Here is an 18,532-nt window from a genome sequence, read left to right as displayed (position 1 = left end):
CTGTTACAGACGTGTTGCAGCAAGTTTGTATCTTAAATCACATGGACCTGAAGATATTCATAAGAATCCCAGACAAACACAAAGGCTGATGAGGTGGAAAGGGACCTGACCTATTTCAATTGTTACTATAATTATCTGCCCCAGTATACGTTGCTAATTAGCGTCATGTATTGAGAAGATGTCACAATTCCTTCCTGAATATGTTACAAATGCACGCATTTACTGTAAATTGAACTTCAACAGTTAGAAAGGACAACGTCTCCATGAAGACTTAAAACTGACAATTGTCTAGTTAGCAAGTGGTCTCAAACAAAACTCATCAAATGTAAAGTATGCAGTGATGACTTCTGCACCATGATGACAAAGGACAGTGTTATATGCAAACCAGTAAAGTGGAAATTAAACTGGTATTTACATGTAAATGCAAATTAAATATAAATGTAATGCAAATATGAAAAAAGAACACATAACAGTCCCTGGACATATTAAGAAGATGTAAACTGAAGGATTTGAGGATATAGGTGACTGGTGTTTGTGCGAGTGAAAAAACACTGATTGTTTATAAAGTGCGGGAGACTCAACATAAATAGCACCTGAATAGAAAAATGTTTATTAAAATGTAGTGTAAGCCAAGGTACAAAATAAGCAATACAAGAGTATTTTCTTTCTCCTTAGTTTTTCTCCATCTGCTCCTCAGAGGGGATAGTCACACCAGAGACTAAAACACAAAGAGTGAAAAGGATATTAACAAAGGCTTTGGTTTTGTTTCTCAATGTGTAAGGACAGAAATAAAATATGAGTGTGTGTCAAAGCCTGTTCACACCAAAATTATATATAGTATATATATATTTATATATACAAAATAAGTGTATAACAGTCCATAACAAAACTATATTGATAAGGGTACAGAAAAAAAGGTAGTTAGTTTTATAGTTTTCATATTTATTGTTGTTATGACTGGCCATTAGTAATACCTCTGTGTGTACTCTGGGTCTGTATTCTCCTTCAGCAGAATCTCTTTAATCTCCTGTGGGGGATTAAGCCCATGCAGTGCTGCCCTCTCCCATCTTTGCAATCGACTGATGCCTAACACACACAAACACACATTGTCAAAACGTTTTGCTTTGTTGTTGCAAAAAGTAAACACACTAGATGAACAAACACCCCTTGCACACCCAAATGGTTATAAGCAGGTACAAAGAAAAAAAAGGAATTTTTATATATAGATAAATGACTTACCAGTGCATGGTCCAAATGTCCAGTCCAGATCAAACTTCTTCAGCTCTTGTAGATCTTTTTCTCGCTCACTCAGTTGCGGGGGCTCAGGTTCTGATAGGTAGTAACACATTTATAACATATGAATTCTGTTATACCTCTTGTGCACCAGCATCTTCTTGTACATTATTTAAATGGTTTATGGAAAAATATGACACATTTGCAGATCTCCACACAGAAGTAGATACACAAGCCGAAAATACTGACCAACCTGGTTTTGGGGGCGAAGGTGTCTTGTCTCTCTTTCCCCCTCTTCTTGTCTTCTTCACAATTTTGTAGGTGTCAGTGATCAGTCCACGTTTCTGTGTCATATTTTCTAAAATAAAAGGACTATGTGATTAAACATAATATTGTGCATGATCACAAAAGCGTCTTTAGCAGCGAAATTTAAACAAGCACTTTTAAACCGCAGTAAAGATAGTTTAGCGGTTTGACATTCGGACGTTTTTAAATTGTGAATCCGCATCGCGCTGCTGTATACATGAACACGTTATCTTATTTTGCACACCTTGATTTGTGAATTCATATGAAGCGGTTTCCCCGGCACGATATCCGCGTTTTATTTTTACGACTTTTTTTTTAAACTCGTATAACTCACGAAGCTGAAGACTTAAATACCTAAAAAGACTGTCATCTTGTCCAGTTTGATTTGTTAATTTTTTCACAGCAAAGTTTTTGTCTGTCAAATCGTGTTAAATTGTTAGATACGGAGGATGACAAATACACAGTCTTTACCATTGACAGCTACTTTCAGTGTACATGCACTCAAATTTCATGCCAATTTACTCGTTTACGCAGCCTAATTTGCGAAAACTTTCACAAACAGATTTCGTCTTTTTTATATAATCTTACACCTGTGTTTATTATGTCCTGTAATAATAACACTAACGGTTCGAGATATTATACAATAAGCCTATAAATTAAACAAGACAAGTGAGTCATACAAGTAATGGTACCGTTGTGATTGGTGAATTGTTTCAGTGTTTTCATTGTTTCAATGTTGCTTTACTTAATATGGTTAGTTTCACAAATGGCATTGCAATTTTGTCATGTTCTTATTCATAAAAAAGCTGCATAACTCTTAGTGATCTATGGCTTTAAATAGACAGGACACCTACACAACTTAATAATGGCCTCTTACTTAAGTCTTTTTGAGTTTAAAATGACTATTAAGATTTGTGAAACATTTCACAGATCAGTATTTGCCCAAAAACATTCCTTGAGTCCTTCAGGTTAAAGTAAAAGCAGCTTACAGGTTACGACAGTTCATCGCCACTCAACAAATGGCCTAAAATGGTGAAAAACACTCTCTTTAGACTAAACTTCATTTGTGAAAACATTTCATTATTAATTTCATAATTTATTGTGAGATGTGGCTTTAAAGGGGCAGGAGACCTATGAAACCTAAAAATTAATAAAGGAACAAAACAAGTTAAAAGGGAACATGAAATAACATCATACATCTCAACGACTGACACAGACAATTAAAACACAAGGACTTAAATACACTGGGATAAACGAGAAGACAAGAAACACCTGGAAGACAAACAACATGAGGCCAATAATCAAAAACACTGGGACAACAAAATAAAACAGGAAACAGGACATACTCAAAAACGAACTAAGAATCCAACTAACAATGAACATGGAACACAGGCTGGATCACAACAAGAACTACATGTACATATGCTTACTGTGTATTTATTATTATGTGTTATGCCATTATTATTATCATATATCATTATTTATTATGACTTACATATGTTTATTGTTATTTAGGCCTACATAAACCTTATGATCACAGTTATCACTGTAAATTATCTCAGGTTTACAAAAAATCTGCATCACATGACAGCCCATCATCATTTAACATATAGTGTTGGGTAAACACTCCTCCATGAAAACTTGCACTGACTGATTTTACTCTCTTAAATTCCTTTGTAGCCTTTTTGGACTGTCAACAGTGTAAAATTAGACACCATCCATTAATTTTTACATAGTAAACTAATGTGTTTGATAAATTTGATATTTGATGTTCAAGTTTCAAGTTTGTTTTATTTCTAAAGCACAAAACAGCAACCAGGCTGACCAAAGTGCTGAACAGTATGGACAATAATATAAACATATATATATATATATATATATACTGTATATACTGTATATGAAACCCTAAAACCATGACATTCAAACGCACAACTCATCACAATAAAACAAACAGACAATGCATACAAGAGCAAAGTTCATACTAAATCAAATGCCAAGTCGAAATAGTACGCCTTTAAAGAAGATTTAAAAGCGTGGACAGACTGTGCTGATCTGATATACGCAGGGAGGCCATTCCAGAGCCGGGGGCCAGCAATAGCAAATGCTCTTTCCCCCCTTTACTGCTCTAGGGGTGGATAGAAGACCCTGAGCCCCAGACCTCAGAGATCGTGTTGGAATATAGGGATGGAGAAGCTCGGACAAATAACTCGGTGCCAGGTTGTGTAGTGATTTAAAAACATAAAGTAAAATTTTAAACTCAATCCTAAAATGGACAGGCAGCCAATGCAGTGATCTTAAGATTGGAGTCACATGGTCTGACTTTCGTTTCCTTGCAATAAATTTTGCAGCCACATTTTTCACCAATTGAAGGCGATGGATAGAAGATTTGGATGCCCCAAGGTCAAGGGAGTTACAATAATCCAGTCGGGATGTAATCAGTGCATGAACGGCAGTCTCAAGAGATTTAGTAGATAGAATAGGTTTAATCTTAGAAAGAAGACACAATTGAAAAAAGCAAGAGCTGATCACTGCATTTATTTGCCTGTCAAGGTTAAGGCTATGATCCCAAGTTCTTGATGCATGGTAGAGAAAACAGAACTAGATAGTCCAGATCAATATTGTTGCCTCCACGATTTCCAGGCGGACCAAAGACTATAACCTCAGTTTTGGATTCATTTAAAAATAAAAAGTTTTGGGAAAACCAAATTTTTACCTCATCCAAACAATCAAAAAGGGAGTTCCGTGTATCAGGATCATTGCGTTTTATGGGTAGATAAATTTGCGTATCATCCGCATAACAATGAAATGTTGCCATTTTTAATAATGTAAATAAATACTAAAGAAACAACGAGACTAATAAGTCAAATGTTTATTCAACATAAGTTGGGACAGTAAATAAGGGAATACAGACATCTAATATTTGGGGTAGCAAAGGAATAACAAGTGGCTGTGTGCGACTAAGCCTCCTGAACACAAGGACGATCAGTCCAAGGACTTGATTAAATCCAAATTGTTATTATTGTTTAATCACGACTATTTTAACCTGAAGGACTCAAGGAATGTTTTTTGGGCAAATACTGATCTGTGAAATGTTTCACAAATCTAAATATTCATTTTAAACTCAAAAAGACTTAAGTAAGAGGCCATTATTAAGTTGTGTAGGTGTCCTGTCTATTTAAAGCCATAGATCACCATTAATATGCAGTTTAAATACACATAAGGCCATGCGAAATAGTCAAATCAATTTGTGAAAGTTTTCACAAATGAAGTTTAGTCTAAAGAGAGTGTTTTTCACCATTTTAGTCCATTTGTTGAGTGGCGATGGACTGTCGTAACCTGTAAACTGATTTTACTTTAACCTGAAGGACTCAAGGAATGTTTTTGGGCAAATACTGATCTGTGAAATGTTTCACAAATCTAAATATTCATTTTAAACTCAAAAAGACTTAAGTAAGAGGCCATTATTAAGTTGTGTAGGTGTCCTGTCCCTTTAAAGCCATAGATCACTATTAGTACTTATATACTATAAGTCAATTTGTGAACATTTTTATGGTGACTTATAAGAGTTATGCAGCTTTTTTATGAATAAGAATATGACAAAATTGCAATGCCATTTGTGAAACTAACCATATTAAGTAAAGCAACATTGAAACAATGAAAACACTGAAACAATTCACCAATCACAACGGTACCATTACTTGTATGACTCACTTGTCTTGTTTAATTTATAGGCTTAACATGTATATGCACTTGCATAAATACACCACAATTGTATAATATCTCGAACCGTTAGTGTTATTATTACAGGACATAATAAACACAGGTGTAAGATTATATAAAAAAGACGAAATCTGTTTGTGAAAGTTTTCGCAAATTAGGCTGCGTAAACGAGTAAATTGGCATGAAATTTGAGTGCATGTACTGAAAGTAGCTGTCAATGGTAAAGACTGTGTATTTGTCATCCTCCGTATCTAACAACTTAACACGATTTGACAGGCAAAAACTTTGCTGTGAAAAAATTCACAAATCAAACTGGACAAGATGACAGTCTTTTTAGGTATTTAAGTCTTCAGCTTCGTGAGTTATACGCGTTTAAAAAAACAAGTCGCAAAAATAAAACGCTGATATCATGCCGGGGAAACCGCTTCACATGAATTCACAAATCATGGTGTGCAAAATAAGATAACGTGTTCATATACAGCAGCGCGATGCGGATTCACAACCTAAAAACATCCTAATGTCAAACCGCTAAACTATCTTTACTGCGGTCACTTACCGATCATTTTGATTCATTGTGACAGCAAGAACTAGCAGCAGTAAAGTTGACTGATTGTTATAACAGCTTATTAATAATGCAGTCTGTGTTGCACACTCATTTAAATATAAAAAACATTGCACCAATATTCCAGTAAAGACGGTCTTTAAATTGTTACAGATCTAACGCTAGTTATTTGCAATGAAAACAACCTTGCTCAATTCGAGTAAAGGGATTTCCGCAAAATTGTATGAGCATTCCCTTAAACATAAATGCAATGTACTACATAATTTTAACCCTACCTTAATTGTGCTATAACTCTGTCTAAAAAACAAACTCTTCTTTGCCAATGTTGACAGCAGTGCTCCTCGACGATGCGTTTCTACTTTCGCTTTGTTTGCAAAACACGGGCTACATGAAGGGAGGAGCCACGCACGCTGCGTGATGGCGTCACATTCACTGCTGCGCTGTGCGACCAGCGTCCAGCAGATCAAGCACATTGGACTCGGCCCTGATCATCTCACCAAATAACAGTAATACCGATTCAAATATCTTACATAAGCGTTTGATGTTTGATGCAATAAAAGTGTTTTTAAAAACATTTGTCCCGTCGGAGGTTTATCTAAAACGTGTCGACTGTCACCAAATAGTAAATACGCAGACATTTGGTCGTTATTTGATGCCTGAAAATGGTTGCTTTGCTAGCTCTGTACGTATACAGTAACGTTATGTGTTTGCATGTATATTTAGAAAACATTACTATTCAGAGCTGATAAATAAAAATGACACATATGGATTATGGAGTACCTGTGATAGAAAACAATGCCTCAATGTTATCAGACCCACTTTTGAACACACATATAATATAAAATATATTATATATCATATAATGGGTCAAATATAATGTCATGTTTGTGAATTTTCCTCTGGTGTCACAGCTTTTGAACAACACAGGTCCACTCTGTGTAAGCTGGAGTGGCTGCCATGGGTGACACTTTGGATTTCAATGAGGTTTATCAGGAGGTCAAAGGCTCCTGGGTAAGTAAATCAGACCCCGTTTACAAAACTATCTGAATTGGCTCGTTGCATGATGAAAACTAATAAAAGAATGGAATTAAAATTGTCTGATCAGTGTGTTATTTTACAAACAGCTGTTTTGCCTAAAGTCACACATTTGTGCCAACGCAGGATATTATTACCCTGTTATTCTATTGTAGCAAACACAATTCATCTGAATGTCAAACCGCTAAACTATCTTTACTGCGGTCACTTACCATCATTTTGATTCATTGTGACAGCAAGAACTAGCAGCAGTAAAGTTGACTGATTGTTATAACACAGTTGACTGATTGTTATAACAAATATGAATTGTTATACACAATTCAAAGACAACTCTCCCTATAGAATGATGGGCGCCTGCGCTTCAGTAAGCAGACTGTGGTGTATAAAAACAGTAAAACCGGGAAGGTGGACAGCATTCCCGTCCCTGAACTCACTCAAGCCCAGTGGAGGAGAGTTTGTCTGGGTCATGGCCTTAAACTGTCCACCAGCACTGGTCACATCTACAAATATGATGGCTTCAAAGATACCGTGAGTCAGAGAAACTAGATCGAAAATGCGTTTATTATTTATTGATTGATGACAAACATCAAGTTCAATGCTCTAAACGTACATCCATCTTTTTATGCATAGGACTTTGAAAAGATCTCAGAGTACTTCAAAGCCAACTACAAAGTGGAGCTGACAGAGAAAGATATGTGCGTGAAGGGCTGGAACTGGGGCACTGCGAAGTTTAGTGGTCAGTGCACACTTTTAACATGTGAATGATGTGTTATACAGTATGGACTGCTGCTTTAACTGAAGCTGCCATGTATTGTAATAAAAACTGTCACGCAATAGTAAAAGGATTTATGTACATAACAGAAGGAACTGCTTGAAAAATGTCACATTCTATAAAAGATATGATAATATTTCCCTGCATCTTGCATGATTTTCAGAACCGCTGCTTTCATTCGAGGTAAATGACAGCCCTGCATTTGAGATCCCACTTTCCAGTGTATCCCAGTGTGCAACGGGAAAGAATGAGGTCACATTGGAGTTTCATCAAAATGATGACACAGAGGTGTCCCTCATGGAGGTGCGCTTCTATGTCCCGCCCACCCCTGGAGACGAGGGTTCCGATCCTGTAGAGGTGAGTGTTTGTGTGTATCCTGATAGTTTCCCTCCATGTTGTGTATCATTGACCACCAAAATAGTTACTGCAGACCCCATTATACAAAATAGAATTTTCATGTTTTACTTAGTTGACCACTAGATGGCGTTAGTTTACCAAGGAATGACTGAAACATACACAAAGGTATTAAAATTGGGAAAGTTGACAGAAATATAATTTACTCACCGTCACGTTATTTAAAACCTTCATGATTTCCTTTCATTCGTACAACTCAAAGTTTTTAAGAACATCATGGCTACTTTTTGCAGTCATATAAAAGTTGTACGGTATGTTAAGCTCTGAAATCATAAAAGTGGTTTATAGAACTTCCAACTTTTGACAAGACGTTGCATTATGTTCAAATTAAACTGTCTTTATAATGATCCTCGTATACTGGATTGTAACAACATAAGCATGAGTACATTTTAAAAGAACCTTTTGTTACATATTCATTAAAAATAATATATGAAGGCTGCTTGAATTGCAGTAACAACATCATGAGTACACAGTACTTGACTGACATATAAATGGTACTTTTCTCTGAGCAGGGGAATGTATTTTTGTTTTAGGCATTTGCTCAGAACGTTTTGTCCAAGGCAGATGTGATCCAGGCTACAGGAGATGCCGTGTGTATCTTCAGAGAGCTGCAGTGTCTCACACCAAGGGGCAGGTACATATTTACCTCACACCTTTCTCTTTAAATGAAAAGACACTATGAACAGGTTTTGCTCTCTCTAGGTATGATATCCGCATTTATCCAACATTTCTCCATCTGCACGGTAAAACGTTTGACTACAAGATCCCATACACTACAGTGCTCCGCCTCTTTCTTTTACCTCATAAAGACCAGCGGCAGATGTTCTTTGTGGTAAGTGGGACATCGTGACTTATAAAGCTTTGATTATTATTAAAGGGGTCATATGACACGGCTAAAACGAATATTATCGTTTGTTTTAGATGTAATGCAATGTGTATACATGATTTAAGGTTTAAAAACGCTGTATTTTCCACATACCGTGCATTTTTGTATCTCCTCTTTGCCCCTCCTCTCTGAAACGTGCAGATTTTTTACAAAGCTCATGGCTCTGAAAAGCGAGGTGTGCTATGATTGGCCAGTTAACCAGTGCGTATTGATTGGTCGAATACTGCAAGCGTGTGATGGAAATGTAACGCCTCTTACCATATTTGGAACATCAGGTTCTAAAGCATTTGTACTGACAGGTACGCCCACCTTACTTGCGTGTACATTTTGGCGGTCTTAGTCAAATCATAGCACCAACTGATGTAGATTTGTGGGGGTGTGGTTACACGAGGCGTTTCAGGCAGGTCTGGGTGAGCATTCGCTTTTAGATAAAATGCATCTTTTGTTTCCGACACTTTAATTTTAGCAATTTTACGCGTGTAATACATGCATGGGCAACTTATAACACACCAAAGACACAGAAAAACACGTATTCGCGACATATGACCCCTTTAAGAAGCCAGTGTGTATTTTATAAGTTCTTTCACTAATGTTATTGTTTTGCATTTTACATTTATTCCAAATGTTACACAAAATATTTTGCTGATATACAGCATCATTTCTACTTTTTAGATCAGTCTGGACCCGCCCATTAAACAGGGTCAAACCCGTTATCATTTTCTTATCCTCCTGTTCTCCAAGGAAGAGGACATCAATCTGACGCTTAACATGAACGAGTGAGTGAGAGCGAGAGAGAGAGAGTCATGAAGGATGTGATGGGAATTAGGAAGTTCCTGAAGAAACTAAATAGGTCATTAACAGGCTATAAACACATGTAATAGCAATGAAATGAATGAAGTGTGAGAGGCTGTTTTGCAAAATATTTTTAACAAATGTTTTCACTTAAAAAAGTTACTGTAATTGGCTTATATATTTTTATTATATTTGTATATATTTTAGTTGAAATCTATTATTTTCAAGCTTGTTTGACCCTGGACCACTTTTATTAGTTCTACAACAATGCTTCAGCATTGCCTGAAAACAATAGTTTTGTTGTAATAGTTAATAAACTATATTTCAATGTGTGGTGCCATCCAGCTGTACCATTATTTGTTCTTTTGGTGTGCAGGGAGGAGGTGGAGAAACGCTTTGAAGGGAAGCTTAATAAAAACATGTCTGGCTTTCTCTATGAGATGGTCAGTAGAGTCATGAAGGCCCTGGTCAACAGGAAGATCACCGTGCCTGGAAATTTCCAAGGGTAAGCACACGCCCACACAAAAAAATACATGTGTTTAAAAGACAATGCATGTAGAAAAACTATACAGTGAGAGTTAAAAGTATTAATTAATTTATGGGTTTGGGTTATTGTTTTATTGAATAAATGTTTAACATGACAATATGTACATTTCTGATATTATATATTATTGCTAATATTATGTTTTAAATACAAGTGTGAAATATTTATACCATCATACTGTACTGCCTGAATAACTGACACTCTCTCTCGCTCTTTCTCTGTTGTTGTTGTATCTTATCTCTATAGTCACTCAGGTGCTCAGTGCATAACATGTTCATATAAAGCCAGTTCTGGTCTGTTGTATCCGCTGGAGAGAGGTTTCATCTACGTGCACAAGCCTCCTGTACACCTGCGCTTTGAAGAGATCGCCTGTGTGAACTTCGCCAGAGGAACCACCACCACCCGCTCCTTCGACTTTGAGATCGAGACCAAGCAGGGCAATCAGTACACCTTCAGCAGCATCGAGAGGTACCTGCACATTCACCTGGTTGACTTGTCTACTCGTTGAGAAAGTAGCTTTTTGGGAAATAGACCGTACCATTAATGGAAAGACCAGTACTAGCCACATCCTACTGAAAACGCTGCCTTCCATAATGTCCCAGTAGCACTTAACCCCGTCTGCCCCAGGAAGTTAACACCGCCACTTTGTGGTCATTCTTCTGTGTTTGTGGCTTTTATTATAAATGCATCAAATAAAATTAAAAATCTTTAGGCAGAGTGTTGCCACAGCATAAAACGTCTAAAAAGCCAACAATAATGGTCCAAATGAAATTGATCTCTGAAAGAGTCCTCTTTTAGTGACCTGACCCTTTTATGTTAATGCTAGATGAATGCAAAAAGAAACTTTTTGCCATTATTGTATTTTTAATTGGATACACACAATGACTGTTTCAATACACCAGTGCGTCACTATTTCATGATAAAGTGCAAGCAACATTAAGATTTCTGCAAATTTGTTAACAGTTTCGTGTTGCTTGCATGCAGTTTGTTGTTCTTCTGCATTTGCATTTTGCATCTGAAATGAGGTCCATTGTGTTATTTTATTTAGCAAAAAAAGTCATTATTTACATAAAATTTCAGTCTGTTTTTCACCAACCTATTATGTCTGAAGCGTAGCACATAAATCCCTATTATACTTTTCTTTTGTCATTTTCAATTCGATAGCCATAGGCCCCATTCATTTTAATTGTATGTGATTTTCTTCAATAAAATTATTGTTTATGTTCTACATAAAAAAGGTAAAAATGGTGTGTAAATGATGTGTATCTAGTTGAAAAATATTGTTAGCTCACTATAAGAGTCGCCATCCTCTCTGTTTTTCAATCTGCCACTGTTTTTCTTTTCAGAGAGGAATATGGAAAGCTTTTTGACTTTGTCAATGCTAAGAAGCTAAGCATTAAGAACAGAGGCTTTAAAGAGGTATGTCTGTGCTCCCTTCTAATTTTTGATCATACAGGATGTTATATTTACATGTTAATAGACTCCACACACACTTATTCCGCTCTTTGTGTTTGTGCTGTATGTCTGTATTGTGTTCATGTAGAAGAAGGTTGGTACTGGCCTGCGGTTTGGTCTGGTGTCGGTGCTCCTTTAACCTGCTTGCATGGTGTGTGTGTGTGTGTGTGTCTCAATCCAAACCCGAATGTCAAATGCATTCTCTTATTTTTGCTGGCTTTAAGAATATCTGCGTTCCACCACATAGGCGGGCATCTTATTGGTTCTGATTCAAACAGCGAAACGCTGTGTTCACTTCACGCAGATTTGAACAACAACAACAATATTCATTTGAAATATGTGTTTGATTTTGAAGAGCATTTGTGCAGATTTTAGACCATTCTGTTTGCTGTGAACACAGCGTTGCTCAGGGAAATGCTTTTGAATGCGTTAACACTGATTGTGTGTATGAACGTGTGTGAGCAAGGGGGTTAAGGGAACAAGAGTGGGTTTAAAATGTCTCTTGGAGAGGGTTTTTCTGTGTTTGCTTAGAATGCTAACTTTGCCATGAAGTTCAGTACAGGTAAGAGCATAGAGATGGTTTAAGCGGTTGATATTTCACTGATATTTGTACTTTGTTAGGGTATCAAAGGCAATGACAATATGTACAGTGACTCTGACGAAGACCAGCATGATGCCTACTTGGAGCGCATGAAGGAGGAGGGCAAGATCCGTGAGGAGGCCAACGGCAGCGATATCTCAGAGGGCGAGAGTGGTGAGTGGCGGCTCTCTTATATTCAGTAAGATGAATATGGCTAATTTATGGGGTGATTTATAGGACATAAATCTGGTTTTGATTTTTTCAGATGAATCTTTTAATCCTGGAGAAGAAGATGACGACATTGCTGAAGAGTAAGAAGTTTTGTGCTGATTTATTTGCTGTGGTTTCATGTTATATAGATTAGTATTTGAATCAATTAGGTAATGAAAAGCTGGAAACATTGAGATCAGTTGTGTTTGTGTGTCAGGTATGACAGTAAGGCCTCTGCCAGTGAAAGCAGCGGCGATGAAGGAGACAGCGATGTAGACCGGAAGAAGAAACCAGCCAAGAAAGCAAAATTTGTGAAAGAAAGACAACCACGCAAGAAAGTGGTGAGAAACAGAAATTTTGAGAAGAATAATATAAATTAGTGAGCCTATTTTGCATTTAGGTATAAGCGGTTGTGTTGATATGGTATTTTTTTTGTTTGTGTGTGTGTGTGCGTGTGTTGACTTAACAATACATTCTATTACTAAACAGAAAATTCCGAATTTTTTGCTATTTGGTGTTTTAATTGTTCTTTAATTGTTAATATACTTTTCCTTAAACAAGGTTGCTTTTTTTCCAAAACAGTACTTTACATAAACACAAAACCACAAATGTATTTTTAAGGAACCGACTGGGTGTTTTAAAAAATCTTAGTGTGTATAATGAGAACACTTTTGTAATGAGTTTGTTTAGTTGATGTCTTTGTTAGCCATTTGAATAATGTTAGAAGTAGAGTTATTATAATTTTAATAAGTTTTAAATCTAATGTGTTTGATTTAGTATTAAACGTACTGTATTATGCTTATATAAGTTGTAATTTTTTGTTTGCGGTTATTGTATTTTTTTAGTTTTATGTGTTATAGGTTTTAGTGAAAATTATATTCCGTGCAACTTGGTGACAAAAACTTCAGAAATGTAATTAACTGGTGTTTTAAGGACGTTATGATCATCATACCAATCCAAAATGTATAGGTGTACAATTCCATCATACTGTGTTTGTGTGCTTATGTGTAGAAAAAGGCAAAGGACAGCAACGCCCCAAAGAGACCAATGAGCGCCTACATGCTGTGGCTGAATTCCAGTAGAGACCGCATCAAATCGGAGAACCCGGGCATCTCTGTCACCGAAATCTCTAAAAAGGCTGGAGAAATGTGGAAACAACTCAGCAAAGAGAAGAAAGAGGTGACGCGATACCATCACTGGTTCTTCCAAAATGTCAAGGTCTCAAATTTTTTGTACTTGTTTAAAGTTGAACTAATGTCTGTGTCTCTCCATCAGGAGTGGGATGGAAAATCAGAGGAAGCAAAGAAAGAGTACGAACGAGCGATGAGAGAGTACAGGGAGAGCGGTGGAGGCTCCTCGGGCACCTCAAAAAGGTACTGAGAATGTTCACAATTATAAAAGAGCTTTGTCTGAGTGCAGTGCTGTTACATGAGATCTCGTCATTCCAAACCAATTTGAATTAAATATTTGTGTCACATTACAAAGAGGAAAAAAATGACGTTATAATAAAAGTACTTTATACTGCTATATGAGTACACTATACAATGTTTTTATACTAAGTTATATTGTATATTATATTCTATATTTATGTTCCCAAGCCATAAAATGTCTTTGCGGGACAAACAGGCAGAAATTCATTATTCACAGAAAATCTTCCCCTCCACCATAAATCTCTAATAAATAAGTGTATTTGTATGTTCATGAATCATTTGTATGTTGGACTGTTGGTTTTATTTGGGTAAATATCACTGGGATGCATGTTTAGATTAAAGCAGTAACTGGTGATTTCAAAATCTTTCCTGAAGGGAGAGAAAGAGAAAAGGAAAGAATGAAGAAAAGAGGAAGAAGTCTGGTGGCGGGAGAGAGAAAGAGAAAGAGCGAGCAACAGGCAACGACAGTTTTAAGAGTCGAGAGTTCATATCCAGTGAGGAGAGCTCATCAGAGTCAGAGAGAGGCAAAAGACGCAAGCGCAAGGTAACATACAAACACACATTTGATTATATTTAATCACAAAACCTTTTTTTTAAACGAAAGGCCAATGTCTATTTTTTAACCTCTTTAGCAATCGTAATACTTTTCACACTTTTGTTTAATTACTTAAAATACTTTTATTTTATTATTTGAACCTTATACCAGCAGGAACTAGGAGAAATGACATGACACACTTCACGTTCTTCATCTTCATTCTCGTTCCATGTTTTTTTGCAGGAGTCTGATGATGAAGAAGTGGCCAGCACACCACCGAGCTCTGAAGAGTCCGGCTCAGACTAAAGGACACAAATGGTAGACCTATGGAGGAACAATCATATTTCAATTCTTTCATCTCTTTTATTGTACAGTACATGCTTTAATGTACCTCTGATACGGTATGTTTTAGCATCACTCTTCTAGATCATCAAGATGTTGAGAAACTCTTGTGTAGTGTATACACCGCACGTCTGGTCTCTGTATGCTGTATTGTCCTTTTTTAACTTCCTGTTTATCTGTTTGGATTAGGGCTGTCAATAGATTAATTTGTTTTTAATCGCGATTAATCGCACCCTTTTTGTGCGATTAATCGCACACGTATAGTGAAATTAAACATACACTATTTATTTTGTTTAACATGTTTATTTTAGTGCTGTCAATCGATTAAAAAAATTAACTAACTAATCACACACAGCTTTTATGTTTTTAAATATACTTTTGCGTTCTAATAATTTGACATTTTATCTCCAAATTAATGTAGAAACAACACATTTCTTTAACATCATCTTTTTTTAATGAAAGCCAACATTCTAATATTGTTTGCTTTGCAACTGATGTCTTTATTAAATATATATTTAAAAAATATATATTTTCTACTATTTTCACTACTCTTTGAATTCATTTAAGACTTTATTTAACTCGATTCTGACGTAGACTTTAGCTCATGTGTACACCAGACGGGACCGCTGTCGCTTTGCGTTGAGCCGTGTTCCACAGCCAGAAGCTGTCAATCTATACTAGACATGTCAATACAACCATTTCAAATCTCGCCTAAATAGTTTAAAGGCCTTTATCTGAATAAGAGCGTGATTATATAATGTAACGCTAGACAATGATGACAGAAAAAACGGATGTTGCGTTAATGGCGTTAAATATTTTTAACGCGTTAATCTGAAATGGATAGCATTACTGTACATAACCACCACACTGCTCAATTATTCTTTAATGTGATTTTACGACCCCTTCTCCGTTTCATGTGCGTAAGTATAAATGTGTGGTTTTTGAGATAAAGAGCTTGTGGTTGTAACAAAAGCAGGGCAATTTAAGCGTGGCAAAAAAACCTTTTCCGGCAAACCTAACAGACAGCCTAAAAACGCTGGTTAATGGCGAAGTCTTGGAAAGTTATTCAGTGGTATAAATTAAGGCCTTCTGTGTGTGGCATAACATATATTGTAAACATAACATTATTTATTGTTGATCTTCTAAAGAAAGCAGACTGATCCTTGTAACCTAAAATCAGAAATGTGTGCACATACATTGTGTTCTTTTAGCTTAATTGGTAGAACAGTGCTGCAAAAAGGTCACGGGTCTGAACCCCAGAGAGGTCACGCGTGCAGATAAAATGTATCTTGAATGCACTGTAAGTCGTTTTGGATACAAATGTCTGCAAAAGGCATACATTTAATGTAAATAGTATGTATTTGGTGTGCGTTGCAATTTCGTTGCCTTATTTCATCATTGTGTATTTGAAACTGAAAATAAGAATGCATACTTTCAGTCTTTTATGTATTTCTCAGACATACACATAAAATTACATAAATTACATTAAAAAGTATATGCCTACTGGCAGAAATATGTCTATTTGGCCAGTATTTGTACACAATCTTTTAAAACTATAATGAAGTAATTCTGAGTATTGGGTTGTAGTTGCATTTACTCTTAATGATTGTCTAGCCTATATTAAAATACAGTGACTATTTTTAGTGTTAAAAAGCAAAAATTGTGTATTAAAAGTGTGTAAATAAGTATGATATTGGGCTGGTTTCCCGCACAGGGATTAAGACTAGTCCTAGACTTAAATAAATGTTAGAGTTGTCTAAACTGAAAACAACTTGCACAGACATTTCTTTAAATACATCAGTGCCATTGTTTTGTCTAGAAATGCACACAAGTAATGCGTTTTTGTAAGTCATGTTTGTAAAAACAACTTAAATGTCCTAATTTAACCAAGCCCTAGTCCTGACTGAATCAAATTCCCGTACAGGAAACCGCCCCATTAAGTTCAATTAAAGAAAACAAGTATACTTAAAAACTACTGACAGTATACTTCAAAGTGTACATTCATAAAGTAAAGAATCAAGAATGTTGCTATTGAACTAGTAAATGATCAGTATGCATACACTTCAATTTATTGTATTGCAGTACAAATGACAAACTTAGTGGTAAACTTTCACTTGAAAGTCAGTATACTTCTACAATCTAATAGTGGACCAATTTAGTCCCAAATATCTATAAATGTACTACAAGTATGCTAATAATGGTATACTTACTACATAAAGTATACATAATAATATACTTGGGCTGTGTCTGAAATTTCCCACTATACCCTCATTCACTAGTTCACTAATATAGTCCTCTTTAAGGAGCGGGTGAAAACGAGTGAGTAAAGTCGGACACTCGGTGCACTGGAAATGCTGCGGGCACCATCTTCTGCCGATACGATAGATGGCTAGCAGCTAGCCATGAGTGTACATCGGTTGTACACTCGTTATTATGATGCATCATGGGATTGAATGAGTGCACTCAATAATGTCCACTATGAATTCGGACACCACTAAAAATGGATGTCCCCTCAAATAGTGCACTATATTAGGGTATAGGGGGCTATTTCGGACACTGAACCCTGAACTTTTCTTAAGTGTGCTTACATTTTTTTATTGCTACATTTTTGCCTGCATTTTTGCCAATTAAAAATATGTTTCAAGGTATTTCATATGCGTCATCTCCCTTTTTTGTTTTGTCACCTCTTTTTTCTGGTATGTCTGTCATTTCTGCATTTGCATTAGTTCCTTTTTTGTGAAAGTCCCTCTGTTCGTATCTGTTATGGTTCTCTGTATTTGTCTCAATCGCGCCTCTCGGACCACTTTGCTGATTATTGCATTTGATGCAATGATGATTTTGTTCACCAATTTGTATCGAGTCCCATCCATTTCTCTCTCCCGCTTTTTTGTACTTTGCATCCTCGCTCCATCTTGAGCTCCTGTTTCAAGACAATCGAATCATCGTGAGACATCTAACACTTAGCGCTTTCCTTGACTGATAGAGAGCTGCATATACTGCAGTACTTGAGCATAACCCCAGTCTGTCTCTTATTTCATTTGGTCTTCTGTCATGCGTTACACTTAAGTTAAGCGTGTGTGTGGTTTTGTGGGGAAGCGATTCCCAGCTGATTTGTAGTTATGAGAGAGATAATCACAAGCTTAATGGTTGGTCATGTGAAGAAATGTTTCCTCTTAGTTGGTTAATGTGGATGCTTGTCTTAGCTCTGGTCGTGGATCAAAAAGCTTTTGCCTATGAACATTTTTACTGGTGTGATGTATACATATATACCGCCGAGAAAAAATTAAGAGACCATTCAAAATGTTCATGTAATCAGTATTTCTAGATGTACTGTGGCCATTTCGGTCCAGTGTCAAACCTTAGGAGAGACATAAAGTCATCCAACAGCAACGTGCAAGACTGGCAGCAGGACAAGACACATGAAAACTGTCATAAAAATCGAGGTTATCACATAAAAAACAATTGTAGAAATTTTCCTAAATACATGTAGAAATATTACTGTGGTATTGCTTAAAAGTGAATATGAACTTGCTTTCTTTGCAGTATTTGAGGTCTGAAAAAGTTTTTGTTATTTTGACCCGTTTCTCTGTTTTCTTCAAATAAATGCAAATAGAAACAATATTTTTATTTGAAATTTGGGAGAAATATTGTTAGTAGTTCACAGAATGAAACAAAAATGATAATTTTACCTAAAATGTAATTTAATTATGGTGCAC

The 18,532-nt window shown here is 36.2% G+C and overlaps 2 protein-coding genes across 3 annotated transcripts; one reads left to right on the top strand and one right to left on the bottom strand.

Moving 5' to 3' along the window:
* Positions 1-594: 594 nt before the first annotated feature.
* On the bottom strand, positions 595-6,216 carry pold4 (DNA polymerase delta 4, accessory subunit). The gene is made up of 5 exons (XM_057332628.1): positions 6,097-6,216; positions 1,487-1,591; positions 1,240-1,329; positions 975-1,086; positions 595-718 (listed from the first exon to the last, which is right to left on the bottom strand). The coding sequence occupies exons 2-5, from the start codon at positions 1,584-1,586 to the stop codon at positions 694-696; spliced, it is 327 nt and encodes a 108-aa protein (XP_057188611.1). The 5' UTR covers positions 1,587-1,591; positions 6,097-6,216; the 3' UTR covers positions 595-693.
* On the top strand, positions 6,215-18,336 carry ssrp1b (structure specific recognition protein 1b). Of its 2 annotated transcripts, none has more exons than XM_057332626.1 (18): positions 6,215-6,327; positions 6,733-6,832; positions 7,199-7,384; positions 7,487-7,592; positions 7,792-7,985; positions 8,576-8,676; positions 8,745-8,874; positions 9,601-9,704; positions 10,097-10,225; positions 10,511-10,732; positions 11,611-11,683; positions 12,341-12,473; positions 12,565-12,610; positions 12,727-12,850; positions 13,521-13,688; positions 13,785-13,882; positions 14,315-14,483; positions 14,718-18,335. In XM_057332626.1, the coding sequence occupies exons 2-18, from the start codon at positions 6,779-6,781 to the stop codon at positions 14,778-14,780; spliced, it is 2,100 nt and encodes a 699-aa protein (XP_057188609.1). In that variant the 5' UTR covers positions 6,215-6,327; positions 6,733-6,778; the 3' UTR covers positions 14,781-18,335. The 2 variants fall into 2 exon arrangements, with proteins under 2 accessions (XP_057188609.1, XP_057188610.1); XM_057332627.1 differs by lacking the exon at positions 6,215-6,327 and adding an exon at positions 6,334-6,503 and having other exon boundaries at positions 14,718-18,336.
* The last annotated feature ends 196 nt before the right edge of the window (positions 18,337-18,532 follow it).

Source organism: Triplophysa rosa, linkage group LG4 (assembly GCF_024868665.1).
Source record: "Triplophysa rosa linkage group LG4, Trosa_1v2, whole genome shotgun sequence".
Taxonomy (NCBI): Eukaryota; Metazoa; Chordata; class Actinopteri; order Cypriniformes; family Nemacheilidae; genus Triplophysa; species Triplophysa rosa.
The sequence above is the reverse complement of the archived record's forward strand: the minus strand, read 5'-3'. Positions and strand labels throughout refer to the sequence as shown.